Source organism: Vigna angularis, chromosome 8 (genome assembly GCF_016808095.1).
Source record: "Vigna angularis cultivar LongXiaoDou No.4 chromosome 8, ASM1680809v1, whole genome shotgun sequence".
Taxonomy (NCBI): domain Eukaryota; kingdom Viridiplantae; phylum Streptophyta; class Magnoliopsida; order Fabales; family Fabaceae; genus Vigna; species Vigna angularis.
Window position 1 is genome coordinate 28,994,437 of NC_068977.1, and position 15,388 is coordinate 29,009,824.

At 31.5% G+C, this 15,388-nt stretch overlaps 1 protein-coding gene and 1 long non-coding RNA gene across 2 annotated transcripts; both read right to left on the reverse strand.

Annotated features, from left to right (window-relative positions):
• Positions 1–3,915: 3,915 nt before the first annotated feature.
• On the reverse strand, positions 3,916–5,418 carry LOC108344147 (F-box protein At4g09920-like). Its single transcript, XM_017582614.1, has 3 exons — positions 4,465–5,418; positions 4,202–4,345; positions 3,916–4,038 (listed from the first exon to the last, which is right to left on the reverse strand). Exons 1-3 carry the CDS (start codon positions 5,416–5,418, stop codon positions 3,916–3,918), a joined length of 1,221 nt encoding a protein of 406 aa, XP_017438103.1.
• A 2,110-nt stretch (positions 5,419–7,528) lies between these two features.
• LOC108345112 (uncharacterized) lies at positions 7,529–10,984 on the reverse strand. The gene is made up of 4 exons (XR_001833631.2): positions 10,122–10,984; positions 8,417–8,551; positions 8,147–8,252; positions 7,529–8,041 (listed from the first exon to the last, which is right to left on the reverse strand). It is a non-coding gene; the product is annotated as an uncharacterized LOC108345112 (long non-coding RNA).
• Between the last annotated feature and the right edge of the window lie 4,404 nt (positions 10,985–15,388).

Consider the following 15,388-nt stretch of genomic DNA (forward strand, 5'->3'; position numbering starts at 1 on the left):
AAGAGCAAGGATTCAGAAACCAGAAATTAGGCAAGCGTACAACAATAGCTGGAGGTTGGTCTCTCTGCTTCCGCTTTTATTCTTGTAAATCTGAATATGATTAAATGTGCTTGTTTGATATATTTAGATTTATTGAATCTTCAGTATGAATCTGTTACATATTTTTACATTGTACACTCAAAAACTCTCATTCTTTCCACAACCATCACCACCATAACGTGGTTACACTCCTTCCACCATCATCATCATTTTCATCTTCACACAACTTTCACGCTGCCATGGTAAAGCAAACTTGCAAACATAAACCACCATCGCGAAACCAAATCAAAGTCTAGAAACCTTCATCTTGTATCAGTTCATCTTTCCCCACCACCACCCAAATCAGAACTCAAGAACACCAAAATCACATAATCCTAAATCCCCAATTTTCAAAAGCTTCTGCATCGAACATCTTCCTTTTCATTTCATTGCAATCATCAATTTCAATTTCAATTTCAATTTTACAGTTGAACCTAAACAAAAGAAAATTACTGTCTATGATTTAAGATTGGATGAAAAGGGGTTTGGAACATCTCCTACAGTGAAATTTGTTGTTGATGGTGTAGATGCAGGGTCTTTAAACAGCTGACCTCTATCTTTTCTCAAGGTTTGTGTTCAGTGCTGTCTTCTGCAGTGAGGCACTGTTAATTTCACATTTGGTAACTCTTTGTAATGTGATATCATGATAGATATATGAGGCTGGGCATATGGTTCCTATGGATCAACCAAAAGCTGCACTTGAGATGCTTAAAAGATGGATGGGAGGGAAATTGGCCACACAGAGATAATTAATCTATATACTCTTCTTAAAACCAAAACCAAACACACATGAATAGTGATCAAATCTATATAGTTAATCTATTTTGAACTTTGTACTCGTACTAATGATTTCTGCAATGTGCACCATTCTCATAATTGCGGACAATACCTTCTAGGCTATCATTAAGCAAAAGCTCCTCGAAGGCTCCATCAAGTATGCATATTCAATTAACCTATACTTTTATTCTGCTATGTCTAATATTTTACTCTCACATCCCTATTTAAATTGATCTGAGACCCAATCTCCCTTGGCATTGCTGCTTCTTATTTACTGTATTGCATGTAGGTGTTAGAAAACCCACTGCCAGTAGCTCTTCTTCGGCGAAGCCCCTTAAACGTTGGCAATAGTTAGGATGCGTTTTGGATGCTGTAGAGTGCTTATTTTTAACATAGCTATAGGAACTTTTTATTTATGTTAGGTGCTCATTCTAATTACACTGTACTAAGGCTCAAGGTTCAGCTCATTTCAGCAGCTTCAATCTGTTATTGAATGAGGCGATTTGCAAACTGTAGCTTGTAATCAGTTTGTTATGTAAAAAAGCATCATGGCCTTTTTATGCCATGTTACTGAATCTGCTGTATTTACAACTTCTCATTCAGTAATGTTATATACCATGTTGTATATGTAGCAGAAGTTGGGAAATGTGACAAGTTCATCAAGCATGAAAACATTTAATTTGAAAACATTTAATTTGTAACCACTAACTCGAATGGTGAAAATTGAGTCACAGTTTAAGTGTTAGGTCCTTTTGCCCAAAAAAAAAACTGATTATCAAACAGTGGGAAATAGTCAAACTAGTTCAAAACCGGGGATGTAAATTGAACAATTTTCTCATCTTTGTAATTTGTTGATAAAGATGTTTTATATGTTTAACCTTAAATGGATTTGATTGGAATCTACAAATCTCTAGCAAACAGTTGACTGGTCAAAATCATATTTAGTTTAAATTTCTAAAATTCTGAAACCGGGGCATTTAAATGGTCTATAGGTATTTTACTGTTACCATACATATAATTTATTATTTTTTATTGAGTTTAATGACCATGTGCTATGAATGCAAGTAATTAAGGAAATAGGAAAGAATGGGGAAGGTTTCCACCATTAAAACACTTTAAAAGGTTTTCATTTTCGTTTTGAAACAGTGGACAGTTTCAGCCATTAAAAATTCTGTTTAATTTCTTTGACTTGTTAATCCATTCACACACTTCTTCGAAAGAGAGAAGATACACTGCAAGGAAATGGGGAAGGTTATATTTGTCAGAATGAAAAAAAAAAAAACCTTGCAACGATGAGGAATAAGCTGCAAGCGCCGCCATGGCTCCATCACCGGTAACAACCGTCGGTGGAGGTTCAAGACCAAATGGATCACACTCGTAGCCATCAAGACCTTTCTTGTTTTCAACAGGAAGAATAGAAACGTAGTACACAATTAAAATAAAATATGTCATCACATGTGATTTCAGACAAAATTTAACTGCGTTGGTTTTGGGACGAAAATTTATAATTTTCTTAAGAATAAGGATCAGAGTGTATAAGATAAACTAAATCTAAAATCGTTTGATATATAGTTAAGAGACTAAAATTATATTTAACCCAATTTTAATTTGTTGAAGGATCAAATTGAAACATTGCATATTATGAAAAGTAAAGGAGTCACTATCCAATGTGCGAGGACGTTCATCTTGTCATTAATTTGATTTTCTCTTATGAAGAGAAAGAAATTATGTGAGTGCACAGATAGAGACTATGATCTATTTATGTAATCTCGGTAAGTTACTTCTTTTAGGTTTCACTATTTCGATTTGACCCCTCAATAAATTAAAATATTATTTTTTTCTCTACACAATACCTTTCATAACATATATGTTCTTAACCACGTTTATAATTAATTAATAAAATATGATAACATTAATACATTTAATTATTTGTTATATATATATATAAATAAATTACCTAAATTTAAAACAAATTATACTTTGTAAGTCCTATTACTGTCAAATCATAAGTTTGAAATAATTATCAAAATTGTTATAGTACCCAATAATATTCAACATAATCTTGGTACCGGCAATCCGAAATAAAGAACACCAAATTATCATCCCATCTTTCTTCCGTGCAATGCTCTATGTGGAGTAACATGGCAAGTTAATTGTTGAATTAATAAGAAAGAAAACTTGGGATATTTTAAGATAAACTAATACCAAATACAGAAATGTCAAATTCTCTAGTGTTCATTTATGTGGGACGAACTTCATAAACCTTCACAAAACACAACCCATACAAAAAATCACAGTAATTAATTAAGTCATCTAATGTAATGTTTCAGCACATTCAAAGGTTTTCATTCACGGAAAAAGAAAAATAAATGGAAAACAAAACCGATAAAAGAAAATATAAGTCAAGATAGTGCAAATTTTTGAAGGTTGATAATGCATATTAATTAGGTAACTTGTTCTCACTTCTCATCCCCCCATTCGTTAAAAAAAAATTTGACACAAATAATTTCATTGTTTAATTTATTTATTTTGATTATTTTTATTAAATCTTGATATCTTTAAATAAATATAAATAGAATCTTCGACCAAATAAATATAATAAAAACTAAAAATAAAATATCAATTGACTTAAAATAAAAATAAATCTTTAATATATTTTTAACTTATATCAAAATAATAAAATAAAAATGAACTTGAATAAATAAAAAATCAAAATTACTTATTCATATTTTATCTTTATTAAAATTAAACTAAATATTACTAAATTCTTATAAAATAAAATTTAAATAAAATTGCTAAGAAACATATGAAATTTAAGTTTATTACGATCTCCTTTTACTTAATTTCAATTTTGAGAATGCGTGTTCAGCCATATTGCTAAAAGATATCATGGGTACTTATAAGCCTTTGCTCAATCCTAATTTTATATGTTAATTTTTGTGAAAAGTAATCAGAACTTTGAAACTAGTATAATTTTGTACAAGTATATTTATATCATTCACCTTTAATGTCCAAATTAAAGAATGAAGAAGCCTAAAAAAATTGCCACCTTAAGCCGCCTTATCTTTTATAGAACCAGATCGCTATAGTTACGAAATATGCAGTTCCTTTCTGAAAGGCATTAATGGCATAATCAACTTGTATCCTAGCCAAGGGAGTTACCATGTCTCTTTCCTGGATTATCTGCAATTAAACGTAACAACTAAGATATTAGTATGGTAAATAACTTTCATTAAAGGAAATATAAAATGAATTAAAATTAAAATTAAAATTTGTAAAAGTATGTATCTACCTTAGAATATAGAATAGAGGTTGTAAAGAGGTATAACTTTCAAAAATTTATGACCTCAACTTTGGTCAGTTGAGAGTTCTGAAGTAAGTACTTCATCAAAATTTCTGTTTGGTGAAAGTTTTCAACCTTCAATGTCTGTAGTCTAACAAAGTGCGGAGGTAGAATACTTGGATGATGAAACATATCTTTGTGCGCAGCCTACACAGTCAGAGCAAACATTGAATGATACTGTGATTAAAAGATCATGATTATATTAAAAAAATTGACGTGAGAATGCAAACAAGGGGAGAAGAAAACACAGAACAAAAGTAACTCACGTGTAGAATTTCTGCAACAACGCACTCAGAGAGCATCAATATCTTTGCATAGGATAACATTTTCAGCAATCTTAGAACGATTTCATGAGAACGACACAGAATGATCTCAATGTTGGCTTCTTCAAGAAGCGCAAGATCACACGTGGAGGAGACTTCATGAAAGGTATGGCAACTTCTTATAGCTAGATGGGTGAGATTCGGAGTAGAAAGCACAATATTGTACATCTCTTTGGAGCACCTTGTCATGGTGAAACGAGAAAGGTTGGGATTTGATATGCTGAGGACTTTGGCAGGGTTGCTCAAAGAACACCCCATAAGGAACAAACTGTTCAACAAGAAACAGGATGAAAAGGGTTCAGCGCACTCATCATCACTGTTCCTTGCGGTGAAAGAGACATTAGTGAGGCTCAAGGTTTTGAGCGCAGGTAGTTCTAGAGATTGTGGAAGTTTAAAGATAATACGGTTTGAATGAACGAGAGTGAGAGATGTGAGAGAGGGTGAAGAAAAGATGATAGGTATGGAATAATGAACAACTTTTGTAGATAGGTGAAAAAGAAAGATTCTCAAATGTGGGACATAATGCAGAAGAGGAATGAAAAGGTTGAGAAGCTCTTGTGCTGCGACGCATGCGTCGAAATCAAGACTATGCAAACGAATGGAAGTGTCTCTATGGGAGAGAACGTGATGGACAAACTGGTTATAGTTGACTGGGTTTTTGAAATCGCGGCGTCTGAAGGAGAGAGTGGTAAGAGATTTCCAAAGGTTGTTCCATCGTTTCGATAAAAGAAAGGTTCGAACTGCGGTAGCTGTGTCCACAAAATGAATGATGTGAACAAGAACATTGTCCGGCAACGCACTGATCAAGTCTTTCTCATCTTCTCTCTCTTTCTCAGTTTTCTCTTTCTTCTTGGTTTGTGTCTTCAACTCTACCATGGTTTCTTTCTCTTCTTCCATGGTTGAAAGGGAAAGAAGTGTTAGATTCTTGAAGTACCTAATATGTATAACTTCCCTACACGAATGGGAGTTTCAAGGAAACTGATAGCGACTTTTCTTTTTATAATAGATAATTGAGAATATTAAGGTAATTGAAAAAAAGAAAAGAATTATACTTTCAGATACAAATTTTTTCAAATATTTGATATTGTTCTTCTTTACCTTTTATTTCTTTTTCTACAAAAGTTTGTTTTTTTTATACCCATGTAATGTTTGTTAAATAAATATAATGTGTATTCAATGGAGTTAATATATTATTTAAAATATATATTTTTTAAGTTTTAAAATATAATTTAATATTTCTAAAATGAAACATGTTTTTATCAATATTTAAATTTTTAATACAAATAATTATAGCAAATATAATGTTGTCATTTATATCAATTTATATTATTTTATTCGTTTTTCTTTCTTATAAATTTATAGCATACGATAATTGATAGTTGTGATATTAAATGTGGAATGGACCCTTACTATTAGATTATACTTACAAGTAATAGTTAAAAAAGTACTTTTATTTCAGAATGTACTTTTTACAACTTTCTCTACCCGAATATTCTTCTAATTTATATTTTAAATTTCTACTTTTTTGTATAAATATAGAAATAGAAAATATAGTTAAATATTAATATTTATAACTAAAATGATTTGATATTTATAATAATATTTATTATCTTCTAAAATAAATATAAATTAAAAATTAATTAGTACCTTATGCATATTTAAATATTTATTGTTATTATTCACTACAAAAATTTTTAATTTTTCTGGAAGTTATTTTTTTTGTTTTCGACAGTTTTAACTCCTGGAAAATATATTATCTCTGGTTTAGAAAACCTCTCAAGAAAACTGCATCGCTAAGTAATTACCGACAACTTTTTAAAAAACCGCCGGTATTAGTCAGGATTTTACAGAAATCGTCGATATTAGCAGGGGTTTTACAGAAACCGCCAATATTAACAGAAGTTTTACAGAAACTACTGGTATTAACCGGACTTTTACAGAAACTGTCGATATTAACGGGACTTTTACAGAAACCATCAGTATTAGCAAGAATTTTACAGAAACCACCGGAAATGTGTGCATATTATTTTTTTAGTTTTTGATGATGATAAAATTCAAATTAATTTTTTAACCACACCAGCAATGAAATATGTACTAAAACTGAATATTATTTATAAAATAAACTACAATTTTCAATATATTAATATAATTCATACATTTAATTGTTCATATATGAAAATTAAAAAGAAAAAAAAATTCAATATTAAATTAAAATAGAAAGATGTTCATTAACAATGTTGATTTTGAACTTAGGGATTCTAGATTTGTCAAGATGTAGAGATAAGCAAATAATATAACAGTAATTATATCATTCAATTAATGAAAGAAACTAAATAATAATAATTTAATTAAAAAATACCAAAGGTTTTAAATATTCAACCAACAATTTTTTTAACAAAAAGTGAATTAAAAATATATAAAGAAATGTAAAATTGAATTAAATGTTTAATAAATGAGAATGAGAATGAAAAATGAGTTTGAAGGGAATCATTTATTTACCAAAAGATGATAAAAAAAGCGAAAGGTAAGTTAATATTAGGACACTGCTTTCTTATCTCAATTCTCAAAGCCAATATGAGTGAAGAAGAATGTTAGCTACATCATCATGCATGTGTGTGAGAGGTCACCAATGTTTCATAATTTTTTTTTCTAGGAAAAACAATATTTTCTGAATATGATTTCACACCGTTGCTAATTTTGTCCTGTAATGCAATGGATGTAATTTGATGCTAGAACATCACCTAGAAACATGACACAAGATAGGACACACTGCAGCCAATTACCGATTCATAAACACTTCAAAAGGAATTATCACTTGAATATCTTAAATTGTTCCACTTATTGTTAATAAACCATATTTATACAATATTTAATGCATCTCAACTTTTTTTTACACCAATACATTTTCACTTGGTGTTAAACTCTTAAGGTTGTCAGATTTATACTATAAAAACAAGTGTTGGATATTAAAAATGTCAAAAAGTTGGGAAAAAGAAGTGAATCCGCTGCTACATGTAGCTGCATATGGTCTTTCAGAGCGTTTAAGGATATGGTTGGGTTGAGTCTTTGTTATGTATGTAGGTATGAGCATTAGAGTGGGGCATTTTTTATGTGGCTAGTGTGATGCAAGCAGTTGGGGTGACAATGAAACATAATTTCAGTTCATCACCTGCACAACTGCACAGCCTCTTCCTTGGGAACTTATTTGGGTGTTGATCACCTATTGATTTTGCTAAGTGTATCCTAAACACATCTATCCTTGTCACGTGTCTGTTTGCCTCTTGCACAAAGTAGAGCAGTGTTGATGTTTTCATAAAAGTTTACAAGTGAAAAAGAAAACTGCAACCTGACATATCAGCATCTAAATGCTGTAATTTGTCCTCTAATACAGCAATAAAATATTTGATCTACCTCAACAACAAAGCTTGATCATAGTTTGTTCTTCTTTCTTTCCATCATGGCTTTCAATATATTCAATCCAAAACCCCGAATTATGTCAATGATGGGCAGGGAATATACACTGCACCTCACAATGCATCCGCAACAAAGTAATGCCAATGAATTAAATTTTGCATAGGTAATCCAAATGTTAGATATGTAAAACAAACACTGAATTCTATCTTACTTGTATGAGCATTACAAAGATATCTGAAGAACTTCCATGTGTTGCTACTATCACAACTTTCCCATTTTCTTTAACAGCCTTCAATGTTCTATCAATCTCACTCTGCCTTGATTTTAGAATCAATCATACACAAGTTTTCAATAATGTTATTATAGAAAATCTGATACAAATGCAATCATTTATACAATATTATTTTTGGTCTATCTGTATATTGTTGCAGCATATTAATTGTACACAACAAAAATATAGGTTCAGAGTTCAATATCTCACCTACTATATCGTATACTACATCAAATTTTTCTTCTAGATCTTCAAGCAGCCCCTTTGTATAATCAATGGCTAAGTTTGCTCCCAAGTTCCTTAACAAGTCCAGTTTCTCAGTAGGGGTGGGCAAAGTATACTGAACTGCATTGTATTATAAAGATTTGTAGTTAACTATAAAATGGTTCGCCTGAACTGAACTGAACCAAAAAACAGTTCGGGCAAACTGCACTGAACTAATTTTTAATTCAGTTAGTTCAGTTATAGTACAGTAAACTGTTACAATATTTCAAATAAGTCCCTTTTTCATCAATCAGTGATTTCAATCAAGGTTGGAAATATGTTACGGGTTTAGCAGTTTTAGCTTCTGACTGTTCATCTTATATTGAACCGCCAATATTGACTACTTACTTTATTTTCTACAATTTGACGTCTGATCCATTGTCATTTTCTCTTTCCAAAGGCTTCTATTGTAGAGTGATTTTTATTCTAGAATTTTCATCATCCCCTTTTATCCATAATTAAGCACTACTGCCAGATAGTTTATTAAAGGCCATCATTAAAGGATTACTGTTATATTGAATGTTTGATTATCTAGAAAATAAGACTGGTAGTGGATAAACATAACTCAATAAACATCAGCATATAGAATGGCAGCAATTTTCACAGTGAAAATGATTCTATATTGTTATCTCCCTTGGATATCAGTAAGAGTTACATGGTTGTTGGAGTTACAATTATTTTCTTGAGAAGAAGACTCTATACTTGATGAACTAGTTGGAGTTACAATTATGGTGGGCAACGCCGCATCAGTTAAGGGAAGGTCACATTTCAGAAATAGTTAAAAATGAGAAAGGGATAGAAAAACACAGTACAGTTCTCCTTCTCCTACAGTTAACTGAACTAAAAATGTGATAAGTTCAGTTTTAAAAACTAAACTATAAAACAGTATATTTAACTTTTTAGTAAAAATGGATTAGTTTTTTTTAGGATTATAAAGTACAGTTAACTATAGTTAAGTACAAATTAGTTTTTTTTGCCCAGCCCTATTTCCCAGTACTGGCTGTGGCTGCTACCTTTGATGCCCCAAAAACGTGCTTCGTTAGCTGCATCATCAAACACATACACAACAAATCATTTGGTATGTTCTGAATTGATTTATGTCGATAGTGAGAAAATTTTCAATTCTGGAAGGAATTTAAGAGTGCTCCATAAACACATTATCTTAAAGACATTGTTGTAATAAAAACATTATTTAATGACAGGGCTGGCAGTTCTCTTACTTATACATACTTGTAAATCTTATTTAGAAAAATCTTATTCTTGAATCAATCTTAAAAGTGTTGAGTCGGTACTCATCACATCTGAATCTCTTGATTACATATATCTGTTGACTATATATATTGTTTCGTGTCCCTCTTCAAATGCCCATGTAATGCCACAGTTTTTGCTATCCGCCACACCACTGTTTTAGAACCACTTTTTGAACTATCTAAGAAGGGAAAGCTATGAACATAACCACCCTTCAGTATATTTGTTTGAATTTGATCTGTTATACTGGTCGCTAGATGCAAACTAATATGAATGGAGTTGAAGTACAAATGCATTGGTTCAAACAAATATTAAGATAAGACTAGAAATGCAATGCAAGATTTAAAAGTGAGTACATCTTCATTATTTCTTAATAAGGCAACCTATATTTCTAAAGTATAACCTGGAAGTGTTCGACCACCTGAGAAGCAATTCTACTTATATCAGATGCAGCATAAGCATTCCTTCTAAGCTTTGAAGGATTGAGATTTTCAGCAGCACTGCTTTGTTGACGCATAATTCCTTCAAAAGAAAGTACCAATCAAAATTAATGATGCAATAGTTATATATATTAAGGAACCAAACAAACTAGACATTCACTTCAAGGTTGCCTTCGATATTGACCTTTTCAAAGACTACGAAAATATAAGCAAATAAGTCAAGAAAATATCACTATGAACTAAAAAGTACATAAATATAAAATGTAGCTAGCAAGTTGCAATCTCATCATGTCAAGAATGACAGAGAACTGAGCAAGGTGAACTCGCTGATATCTTTCGGGAACATCTAAATTTATTCTGCAACAGGGAAAAATATAAAGTAAGAATATTTGTAAAATCTAGTCGAGGTAGTCAGTGATTAGCTTTGCCGGATTGCGGATAATCGTGGCCCGTCGCTCCTGCTCGGCCTTCATCACAACGAATTTGGACCGCTCAGCCTCCTATTGCGCCACCTGCTTGCGAGAACTCGCTGCCGTAGGAGAGGTGCGATTTTTCTACCACTACAACCTACAGATAATCACAAGCTCTTCAAAATCGCCATCGGAGAGCTCCTAAAAATGTCAAGGTCGGTGCGTTCTTGATGCTTGTTTTCGAAATTAGAGATTTAGAAGAGAGGAGAAGCAAGAGAATTAGGGATTGGAAAGTGACGAAGGAGTTGAAGATAGAGAAGTAGAGGAGAAGGTGAAGATGGAATCGACCAGAATACCCGAAGTTCCGATGAAAGTATAAAACCAAGTATCGGAAGCGCGATGGGTGCCAAATATTTTAGAAAGTAATGGAGGCGCGACTTTGAGCGCCAAATATTTTAGATATTTAACTTAACTGAGGTTTGTATTGAAACCACCAATAATTCGGAGAGGTTTTCAAAACCTCGGGAAATAAATCCCTACTATAATCTTTATTTTTGTAGTGATTGTTTGCACTAATAATTTTAAATATGTTTGTTTTTAAACGTGTTTTATGAATATTTTCAGTTAATATATTTTTATTAAATATTTTAATTAATATATCAATTCATTTTAAACACATAATTTTTTATAATTTTGAGTTTATTATCTCGTTACTTTTAAAATTTTTATTTGTTTTATTTGTAGATTAATTATTTAAATTTATATTATCATATCTTTCATATTATTAATTATATATTTTATATCTTAAACTATTTGCAGCTAAGTTTAAAATTAATTACGTTAAATATTTTTGAAACATTTGGTTTAATAAGTTGGTTAAAAAAAGTAGGTAGCATGTGATATTAAAATAAAAAATAATAATAGTAACAGAAAAGAAAAGATAAAACAAACCACTAGTATAAAATTTACGAACATATATTTTATTTTTTAGTATTTTATAAAGCATGAATGATGAACACGTAGTGAAATATCAACATTAAACAACAATAACCAACAATAAAGAAGTTCAATCAAACAACAATAAACAAGTTCAACTAAAAAACAACAAACAAGTTCAATAAATAAGTTCTTTAAAACAAAAACAAAAACTAGTCAGAATAAAATTTTGTCAGAGTGAGAAAGAAAGTAGAATGCGCCTGTAAAGGACAAAAGTACGAAAATAATCGGTTAAAACAAACAAAAATCATATATAAAGTAATTAATTAACATGAATTTGTATAAAATGAAAAAAAGATTACATGTAAGGCTAGTCAAATTTCTTTCGAAAAAAGTTTGAAGAAGATATCGCGCGCTAAGTCCGTCGAATTACAAAAATGACTCCGTTTATTTTTAACGTCAATGGTTTGACATTGAACGCATGATTTTTGTACTAGTGAATATATCATTACCATTATTTTTTTGAATTATAATATTCAATAAATATAGTAGATATTGAAAATCAGATTATCTTTAAGATAAAAGTATAATAAATAAATATAAAATTGCTTTTTATGTTAGACATTAAGAAATTAATTTATATATAAAATTATTTTATTATCATTTAGTGGTAATATGATAATTTAGAAATTATATTTTAAAAATGACAGTGTTTTAAAACAGTGGGATTTTATTAGTTTAATGATAAAATATTTAAGTATAACTAGAAATATCATTAAAATAAAGTTTCATTATTTAAAAAGTATTTTAAAACAATGAAACTCAATTATTTTAATGATAATTTTTTTAAGTATAATTAGAAATATAAAAAAATTCATTAAATAAAAAGATATTGTATCTTTTTATAAACTTTTTTCTAACAACTCTTTTCTTTCTTTTTAAATTTTCTTATTATTTGTTCATCATATTTTTCCGTTTAAGTAGGATTGTCTCTTGTGGTGAGTTTGTCAAGATTAATCGATTAGTTTCTATGTTTGAAGTAAGTTATTTTTTCGCTCTTTTCTCCTCTTCATCGCTTTATTTAGGTTGCATGTGATCTTGTGGGGTTTTTTTCTTAACTTTTACTAATCTATGTCTTTATTGACATTGTCAGATCGTTTTGAATATTGTCTAAGCTTAGAAAAGGGTACTATGCAAGTTTGGAGATGTTTTTGCTGTTTAGGATCTTGTGAGATACTTAGTTAAGTAAGGAAAACTAATTTTGATATCTAATGTGAGTTTTTCTAATTTTGATGATTTACATGTTTCTACTATTTTGAATGTTGAGAATGAATTTAGTTTTTGATATGAATCCTTTTGGAGTGTGTGTTTGGTTTTGTATGAATTGATTGATAATTTATGTTGGGTGTTTGGGATTGTTTGGGTGTGTGAATAAGACAATTGAAATCTAAACAATTGAGTGATTGGTATCTTATGAAAAATTGTTTTGAGCCAAAATACTGAAAAAAGAATATCAAATTTATCAGTTAGACAAGTCAAATTTTGCTCAATCACTGAACAAAAATGTTGGTTTCTAATATAGCGTGCGCTAGCCCCGTTATGCAGGTCGGGGAGCATTTGAGCTCTAGGAAACTGAGTTCCACATTATAGAATTGAGCATCATATTTAATAAGATTTAATAAGAGAGTATTTTGATACTCTAACAATCTATGATGATAGATAATGTTACGTACGGATTTTTTTTTATGTAATTATATATGAATTTTTCTGTATGTAATTGCATATTGAAAATTTGTATATAATTACTTTTTTTAAATATTAAATATTAATTATTAATATAATATTATAGAACTTGCACATTAAGAATTATTTAAATAATTAATTTAATAAAAATAATTTTTTTCTATAACTCAAATTATTCTACTAGTGTTTTCAGAAAAAAAATATATAAATCACACTTAAAAATTTAAATATGTAAATAAAATGTATAAATAAAATGTATAAATAAACCAAAAGTTAAAATAATATAGTATATTTAGAAGAATAACTTCAAATAATTAGCATAATTAAAGTGTATAGTTAAAAGTGTAATATATATTTACACGAAGTCAACTTAAAGGTGAAAAATGGAATAAAAGGTTGAAATAAACGAGTCAAAATGTATACAATCTCTGGTTCAGTTTTCATGACAAGAGAACAAAGAGCATCTCCTCTAGCAACATCTTGAAATTCTAAGTTCTCTGCTCCGTTTTCTGAATAATAACTTTCATTGTTACATGGACTTAGAGTAAGGTTTTCTATATGTCTATTTTTCACAACTTTTTTGACAGTATCCTGCACATCAGAATTATACAATATCCATAACTTATTATTAAAGACATAAACACAATTAATATTTTATTAAGAAAAGTGTAAAAAGTCAATAATATTAGTGCCTCATGGAGAACTCACCCAGAAATGTTACAACTAAGCCCTATTTCTTGGGATAACTCCTTCACAATGAGTGGATAATTGATCATCAAAATTGTACTCTGCAGTAAAATATATCATCCATAGAAGACTATTAGTCTTAAAGCTTTCAAAAGATAGTAAAAAAGAATTCAAAATATTCTATAAATGGATTATATAGTATTGCCTGCAAAAACCAAGACCAAATACTTCAAAAGTAAATCATATATACAATGTTAGAATAGCCACTTTGTAATCCAGATGCACATGTACAACAACAGATTCTACACAAATCTGTCATATTTTCCTAATTGCATTTCTCTCAAAAACATAGAGGATAAAATGTCAAACTTGTTATAGTTCATTGGATAAAGAGGGAAAGGAAGAGGGAATAACCAACATCATGAAGAAATCACTCAAATGGACACAAAGAAAGTTGCAGAAAAATAAAATCAATACTCCTTACACTAGTGCAGTAAGAGGAAATGACACCAGTTACTTTTGCTTATAGGCCACGGTTCTACAACTGAGGCGTATACAGACGAGATAAAAAATGGTAGGTTTTATGCCTCGGTTGCGGGCCGAGTCAAAAAGAATAGGATTATGCCTCGGTTTTTAGATAACCGAGGCAGTAACATATTTTTTTTTAAATTTTTTCAGCCGTCCTCAGCCGTCCTCAACCATCCTCAGCCATTCTCATCCATTTGGGGGTTTACAGCAAGAACAACAACATATCAAAAATACACAACACAGAAGCTTCATCCCACTTTCATTGCACAGTATACAACATCAACAAAAGACATCATCAACAAAAGAGAAGTTTCGCGGAGGCCGTCGGGACTGAAAGTCGTTTCGCGTGCCCCAGATCGTGACGGTACCGGAGGCGGAGGCGACCCAGTCGCTGTTGGGGGAGAAACGCGCGATGGTGGCCGAGGCGGAGGTGACCCACTCGCCGTTGGGGGAGAAACGCTGATGGTGGTCGAGGCGGAGAAGACAAACTCGCGAGATTTAGGGCTTCGCGATTTACGCTTCACGATCTGGAGCGGTGGATGAAACCCTATTTCCGGCAGAGGCAGCAGTGTCGGAGGCAGAGGCAGAAGTGACGGAGGTGAGCACTGGCAGCACAAGGGTGGCGCGGCGAGCCGTGGAAGTGGTGGAGGAACCCGCGACGTAGAGGTCACGATCTAGAGCGGTGGATGAAACCCTATTTCCGGCAGAGGCAGCAGTGTCGGAGGTAGAGGCAGCAGTGACGGAGGTGAGCACTGGCAGCACAAGGGTGGCGCGGCGAGCCGTGGAAGTGGTGGAGGAACCTGCGACGCAGAGGTTGCGATCTGGAGCGGTGGATGAAACCCTATTTCCGGCAGATGCAGTAGTGTCGAAGGCAGAGGCAGTAGTGACGGAGGTGAGCACTGGGAGCATAGGGTGGCGCGGCGAGC

Excerpts from the sequence above, each read along its gene's own strand:
- LOC108344147 (XM_017582614.1), bottom strand. The coding sequence starts at position 5,418 with ATGGAAGAAGAGAAAGAAACCATGGTAGAGTTGAAGACACAAACCAAG. Across the intron at positions 4,346-4,464 it reads TTGTTGCAGAAATTCTACAC|GCTGCGCACAAAGATATGTT; the intron begins GTGAGTTACTTT and ends CTGACTGTGTAG. Across the intron at positions 4,039-4,201 it reads CTCAACTGACCAAAGTTGAG|ATAATCCAGGAAAGAGACAT; the intron begins GTCATAAATTTT and ends GTTTAATTGCAG.